This window comes from Phyllopteryx taeniolatus, chromosome 15 (genome assembly GCF_024500385.1).
Source record: "Phyllopteryx taeniolatus isolate TA_2022b chromosome 15, UOR_Ptae_1.2, whole genome shotgun sequence".
Lineage (NCBI taxonomy): Eukaryota > Metazoa > Chordata > Actinopteri > Syngnathiformes > Syngnathidae > Phyllopteryx > Phyllopteryx taeniolatus.
Genome location: NC_084516.1, coordinates 13,297,566 through 13,305,083, shown reverse-complemented (window position 1 = coordinate 13,305,083; position 7,518 = coordinate 13,297,566). Strand labels below are relative to the sequence as shown.

General features: G+C 39.8%; 1 protein-coding gene across 2 annotated transcripts in view; it reads left to right on the top strand.

Moving 5' to 3' along the window:
- The window catches only part of ccdc80l2 (coiled-coil domain containing 80 like 2), a 13,316-nt gene continuing 5,798 nt past the window's right edge, over nt 1-7,518 (top strand). Inside the window, exons 1-9 of one of the 2 annotated variants that reach the window (XM_061800358.1) lie at nt 1-515; nt 1,399-1,487; nt 1,591-1,761; nt 2,654-2,805; nt 2,942-3,256; nt 4,492-4,705; nt 4,780-4,936; nt 5,871-6,007; nt 6,126-6,277. In XM_061800358.1, the coding sequence (XP_061656342.1) occupies nt 239-515; nt 1,399-1,487; nt 1,591-1,761; nt 2,654-2,805; nt 2,942-3,256; nt 4,492-4,705; nt 4,780-4,936; nt 5,871-6,007; nt 6,126-6,277 (1,664 nt within the window). In that variant the 5' untranslated portion in view covers nt 1-238. Of the gene's footprint in view, nt 558-1,398; nt 1,488-1,590; nt 1,762-2,653; nt 2,806-2,941; nt 3,257-4,491; nt 4,706-4,779; nt 4,937-5,870; nt 6,008-6,125; nt 6,278-7,518 lie in introns of both variants that reach the window. The other variant, XM_061800359.1, reaches the window with a different exon arrangement.

The window sequence follows — 7,518 nt, the reverse complement described above, 5'->3', positions numbered from 1 at the left end:
GAGAAGGAGAGAGAGGAAGGTCTCCCCTCCTCACTCTGTCTACGTCAGGTCTTTTTTTGTACTTTAGCATTCTTATTCCCCAAAATTTCCCACCTTAATGAGGACTATTACAACCTTTGCATATATATTTTTGACCTGGATTCAAATAATGTTTTGCCTGTTTTAACGTAACGTTTCACAGCTTGTTCTGTTCATGTATTTTTGAGAATTTTCTGAGCCAACTGACAAACCAGCGAGGATGTTTTGTTGCTTTTACACACACTGGCTTCTATTTGCCGCTTTGTGGAGCCTCAGTCACCCAAGCTCGCTGGCTGCACGGCCGAACGTCCCTTTCAGCAAGTCCAAGATTAAGCTGGACCCCAATGTGAAGGACTGGGGAGACTATTCGGACCTCCCCTCAGGAATGGAACTGGGACTGGGCTTGCCTGAAGACAGACAACACGGACATAACCGAGAGGGTGGAGGGTCGTCATCGAGCCTCCCTCCTGCGTTAGATTTTCTCTCCGACTTTGCAGGCAAGCGAAATGAACGAATCAGTTGAAGTGGATGCATGTTTGGTAGGTTGTGTTTTTGTTGTAACATTTCTTTTTGCCCTGTTAAATCATGTTCAATTTGTAAGGCACATGCAGCTGAGTATGTGAGGAAAATAAATATTTGATTCCCTAAAATTCAGGCAGAATTGTGTCTCCCACAGATTGGCTGGTGCCCATGTGGGTTGTAAATGGGTCTTCCAGCATAACAGTTATCCAAAACATCCTGCCAAGAAGAAATGTGTTTTATAAGGTCATGGAATGGCCTAGTCAGTCAATGTGCAACAGCCCCAGCGTTGTTTAACTGAAGTCTTACCAGTAACAAAGATGACAAAGAACATACTTTCAAAATTGACTCCTTAATCTGGTCACACATTGCGGTGGGATGGCCTTCCACTCATCAACCAGGAGTTCTTGCCAGCGGTTGTGTTGTTTACAAACAGCATGCCAAAGCTGATCCCACCAGTGTTCACACTATCGACTCCATTGTTTCTCTTCCCAAAAGATAATGTCTGATGAACACCACTCTGTGGGGTTGGTGAGTGTTGTCGTCTTGGAGGATGGCGTTTCGTTCCAGATTGTGGAGTTTACGGCATTGCCATTGGTCCTCTCAAGATCTCTCTCCATTCAGATTGCCTCCAGCGATGGCAATCCTTGTTTTCAAGTGGTGCTGATCCAACAAATACGTGGTCCTTACAAATATGGCATCATTTAAAAAGGAAGTTGAAAAAAAGGCTTTCTAGTAAAGGCAAATGTAATTGCAAGAAGCACTGTTACAACAGAGAAATAATCTAACCTACACATATTTACAAATCTTTTTTTTTATTTGTGTATATGTGCCTGTACAAGTCTTTTTATCCCCCTGCAGGTAAAAAGCGATTGTGGGTAATAACAGCTCCCTCACACAATGACCACTACCTACGTATGATGGAAAAACAGCTGGAAGACATGGATCAGGTCATTTAGTCATAAAAATGGAATGTGCTATATGCACTTAAAAAGTGTCATGTGCTGAAATGTTTTTTTTGTGTGCGTGCGTCTGTGTGTGTGTCTTCTTCAGAAATCTCTAAACTGCCGTCTAGCAGAAAGAGACACTTTCATTGTCACCATCATCCAAAACGCCATGATGGAAGGGAGGATCCAGAAGACGACCATACAAGGGCAAGCCACAGTGGAGAGCCTGGACCCTGACACCGTCACCAAGCTGCTGCACTACCTTGAGCTCACCCAGGTAAACGCTCACTGACAATCATGACCACACAATGAGGAGCACAGCCAATTGAAGAGCTGTATGAAAAAAAATCTGCCTTTGATTGATATTGTCAGAGAATATGTTTATTATTGTGGTTCTAGTTTGCAGTGGTGTAGAACTACACACACATACAGAAACCTTTAAAAATATAGGCTCTATATACGTGAACGTTAAATTGTCAGAATATTATACAGTATACTGTATATATGAAAGGGATTTTTTTCAAAATTTTTTTAAAATTTTTCATTTACTAATGTGTGAATATTCACAACATTTGTGCTAGATGGGATATTTTTTCAACACTTTCCAATAATTTCAGTTAATGAATATTCATGGTAAATTCATACAAATGCATTATTTTTTACTTTTTCACTGACTCATGAATGAATATTCATTTCAAAATGTGTTTTATTGAGTTAATAATGCACGAATATTTAAAATACAAATTATTACAGGTACTTTTTTAATTTCCTTCATTTTTCAGTTAAAAATAAAATAATATTATAGACATGAATTAATGCTAGCTCAGTGTTTTTATTTCCACAATTCTCTTATTTTTTCAGTAAATGTGTGACTTTTAATAACAATCCATCATGCATGGGTATGGATTTTGTAGGTATCTCGTTGGTGATAATTTAACATTTATATAATCAGTACATATTATATCGTATTTTAGCTATATGAGACAAAAGTAGACACCTCTCAGTAATTAATATTTTTTTTCTATCTGGCTCAGACTTGCTAGTTTGTGCTGTGCTGTTACATTCATGCGTTTATGTGACCAATATCATACAAAGTTTAAAACACCTCTTATGCAAACTAACATTTTAAAACATGTCTTATGCAAACTATATATTTTTATTGGATTCAGGACCAAGCGTTCAACATGTTGGTGCTGAAAAAAAACCTAAGAGTCAGTGAGCGGTTCCCTTATCCGGTTCAGATCGAGGCAATCTTGGAGGTCATTGATCAGTTGCCAATGAGGAAGTTGGAGAAGATCACCAGAAAAGGAGCCAACCTGAGGTTCTGCTTTTCCACTTTGTCCTGCTTTGTACTATTATAAAACAGAACATGCAGCTTTAAGTGGTCATGTGTTAATATCACAATTAGCACAAGTACTACTAGACCTTTTTGTTAACATCGTTTCACAATTTCCCAGGTGTAAAAGCACTAAAAAGAAGGTTGTGGTGAAAAGGAAAAAAATGAAGAAGAGGATAATTTTGAGTCCTCAGAGGCAAAGCAACAGGACCTCTGTGGTGACGCTGCAAAAAAAAAACCCGTTGGACAAAAAGGCCGCCCTTAAGAGTAAGGTCCAGGACATACTGAGCGGCAGGTCCAGGTTTGTCATTCGGAAGGTGCCAGCTGTGAGGAGAAAGGAGTCCAGTGGTGGTGGTGGCAAACAGGAAGAGGAAAAGGAGAAAACGCATCGTGCTCCTGATGTGTCAACAAGAAAAGAGGAAGTGAAGAAAGAAAGGTGATTTCATTTCAGATTTGTTTTAAATGTACAGTCAAATGCAGAAATTGTAACCGAAACTGACTTGGAACTTTGATTTGCTGTTGGTTTGTTTGTTGTGCTTTCATGCCTGCTTGCCATTTATCATTACAACCATGATTGCTTATGATAGATAAATATTTGCCCAAGGTTACATTTTGTCAAAATTCTACTTTATGTGAGCTATTTAATTTGATTAAATTTGCCTCAAAGCACAGGTGCAATTTAACATGGGAAATTAATGCATTAACATGTTTGGATGCGTCGGCACGGTGAATGACTGGTTGGCACATCTGCCTCACAGTTCTGGGGACCAGGGTTCAAATCCCGGACCCGCCTGTGTGGAGTTTGCATGTTCTCCCCGTGCCTGGGTGGGTTTTCTCTGGGCACTCCAGTTTCCTCCCACATCCCAAAAACATGCGTGGTAGGTTGATTGTGGACTCTAAATTGCCCGTAGGTGTGAATGTGAGTGCGGACGGTTTTTTGTTTCTATGTACCCTGTGATTGGCTGGCAACTGGTTCAGAGTGTAGCCCGCCTCCCGCTGGGATAGGCTCCAGCAGCCCGCGACCCGAGTGAGGAGAAGCCGTAAAGAAAATGGATGGATGGATGTTTGTTTTTATCTCATTAATATACAGTATCTTATAAGTGCAATGCTTGAATATAATTGTATTATTTTGTTCCCTTAGATCCTGAAGAAATATCAGATTTGTACAGTTTTTATGCCTTTTAGTTAAAATCCCAGATTTTAGCCATTCTCTTACTGAATCAGAAGGCGAGTAGGAGGAGTCATATTATACTTTTTTTTCACTTGATAGTATCTTGATAACATGTGCCTTCTTTTTATCGAAATACCTCAAGGACAAAAAAAAAAAAAAAAAAAAAAAGTAAAATAGGGTACACTTTATTTCTTGTCTTGCTGAAATTAGCCCCATCTCGGGCGAGTAAGCCAGCCCTCATTCTGCCTCACATACTGCTGAGCCAGTGACGAGTACGGCTTATGTTACCATTACGCCTAGAGTGCATCCAACTCACAGCTTTGCTTACCCTTTGGCTTTGTTGTGTTGCACCTCTGCACGTCCAGACCGCCAATGAATGCTGCTTGCGTATAGTCACCACTACCTAATCTAACCATAACCCCAGTCCCCATTTGTACATGGGCACTTAAAAAGTACATTTTCCATAATATGTACCCTTTAAGCCTCCTATTGTTTTGCAGGCCTGACGCTACATGGGATGAAGGGCCAAAAAAACCTACTGAGGAGAGTAAAGAGGAAAAGGAAGGAAAAGAATACTCCAAGAAAAAGGGTAAAGGGAAAAAAGGAAAGAAAGGGAAAGGAAGAGGCAAGAAGTCTCACAAAGTAGCAAGTAAGAAGGACAAAACTGCCTTGAAAGACTTTCTGGATCATTTAAAGGGGAAGAGAAGGTTGATGGTAAGAATCCCTTAATCATGTTACAGCATACAGTCCTTGATCATAGTGACGTTTTGTGTGTGTGTGCCTGGAAGCTGATGTCAACCCCCAGCAGAGACGCAACGCTGTACGTGCAGCAGAGCACCGAGAACGAGAGGCAGCACTGCGAGCTGGCCGTCAGGAAGGTCACCGTGGCGACCATCGTGGGCAAAGGCAACGACGCCACCCTCACGTTGCAACACCACCAACTCGGTAGGGAACGATGGCACGCAAAATGATACTTGTGTATCCATATTTATTACAGATAAAACTACAAGGAAATTATTCATCCATTATACTTGGAATTCCGCACTCATATTTAGTAGGAAATTGTACAAAACCCTAATGGCTTCCCTTGGCTCCCATGGGAATTGGACATACTAATCAATTGATGGACTTAATTGATCGTTAGGAGATCTGACTGTTGTGTGGAATTGATTGTTGATAAAGCAAGGTAGTGAAGAAGTCATTGAGGCTCAATGGAGTGCAGTGTTCTTTCCTACAAACAGCAGAGGCGCTGTTGATACAGTCTCAACTATTTAGCTGAAAAGACCAACATGACGTCTGTGTTGTGGCAAACTTTTTCGATAGTACAGTAACAAACACTAGAAAACACCGGAAGCTCTATTTTTAGTTTAAATCTTGCAGAAGATGCAAAACTGTAAAGAACAAAAGCACTGAGTGAAGTATATGAGTAAATCTGGTCACATATTTAGTACGGGAAGTTGTGGGCAGCATTATTCTGGTATATTGATTTTTTTTACTTTTCAATGACAATAAAGTTTTTACTTTTTATGTACAGTACATTTAAGTACACGTTAGATGCTCAGTTAACCTTTTATAACCATCTTTTTCTTGGTTCTACGCAGTAAACAAAAGTTGATATACAATATAACAGTTGAACAGAATATGAGATTATCCTACCCTAATTGGGATATTTTTTAAAAAGCAATTAAGCCACTTAGTTGGCATGAAATGATTTTTCTATTAAGAAAGTTTAGCCAAATATAATCTGTTTATTTAGTCTTGTTTTTAAATGCAGTTGTTTTCAAGCTCTATATAAAAAAATATATGGATGATAAATATTGCAAGTATACCTAAAGAAGTGTCCAGTCAGTGATTGAATTGTATATTATGTGCACCGAAGAGTCAGAACCTCCATTCAGTGAGCTACCAGAGCAGCTGTCTGATTCGGGTCTGATCTTGCTGTTACGATCCCAGTTGGGTTTGTCATCACCTGACCTTTTTTCCATGACCGTCACCGACTACGACATCAGGCCCAACGTAAGACAGTCCCTCTCAAACTAGGATTTGGTGAAAACTCCTATTTTAAATCATCTTTGAAGGCACTAATTATGTTCTTGGGTTTATTGTTGCATCCTGTTTTGATTTCTTCCCCTAGAGAGTGTTTGAGGCGCCGCCATCAAGCCTCGCTATGTTCGAATACATCGACAACTTTCCCTCAAGGCGTCCCGAGAAAGAAAAAGAAAAAAAAAATCCCCCAGCATGTGGAGCTGACAAGCAACAATCTGAAGCTGAGAATTCCCTCCTCAGGTTAAGTGGAGTACACACACGCCCACGCGCCTGCACACACGCACACAGTGTAATTTATTGGAAATGTATCTTGTGGAGAAAAAAATAAATCTATCCCTGGTGGATCAAAAGAGAGGTGATGTCCTCGCAGAAAAGTTATAAGACCACCTTTGACTGTTCTCAGGCTCAGGGTTTACGTTTTTGCATCAGTTGGACTTAAAAACCCAAATATTTCATTTTCTCTGGACCAATAAGAGTGAAACTAAGCAATTTTCGAATGCATTTTGATATTGTGTAAGGTATGTTAAAACTGCATTGAGCTTTTTGGTCTTTTGACATACTTTGAGAAGTAAGTCGCCTACTTTATTCCCCGTAAGGATACATTACAGATCAGTTCATATGCTGTATCTTCTGTCTAATTTTTAAGATATTAAGAAGTTAAAGCAAACAAAGCCATTTGTATTATTTCATTCCATCACTCAAAAAGAATCGATAAGAGACTCGATAAGGAATCGGATCAGTATGCAGTATCGATAATTGAATCAGACTAGCTAAATTCTTATCAGCTCCCATCCCTAATCCTGACTGCCAGAAAATACAAAGGAGAAGAAAGCGTAGTAGTAGAGACAAAAACATAAGAAGCAAGGCTAACTGTTATCTTATCTGGTAACTACAAGTACATTGCAGTTGTGAATTATTCTCCTTGTCATTTATTTTTATTGTGGTATATAACTAGTGTTGGAGGCACATTAAACCAGTGTTTCTGACTGTGGTCCTTCCCTAGTGGTCCGTGGTGTTATTGCAAGGTGTCCGTGAAAATCAAATACCTTTTTAAAAAAAGATCCTATAACATTTATAGAAATAGGATGATTTTACTCAAATGTGACTGAGACTTTATCTATCCAAACTCCAGCAGGTACAGGACTTATTTTTCTTTAATTCGATCTGTTTCACAAGTGTAATTCATGACATTTTAATAAATTGTCTTTGCCCCCATTTGCAATGTTGAAGTCAGGGGGTCCTCAGTGTTAATCCAAAGTTTGCAGGGGGTCCCGCACCCTAAAAAGGGTGAGAGCCACTGCGTTACATAAACACTGAACACAACCAGTTGGGTCCTCCATTTGTGTCTAGCAACCGGGTCAGCGTCAACAAGTTCCCTCACTAGCGATCGCTCCTTTTCACCTCACAATAGGAATTGCAATCGTAAATACTGACGTGTGATATTTACAGTTGTGGACCCAACCTTCTTCCGTGCAGATCGA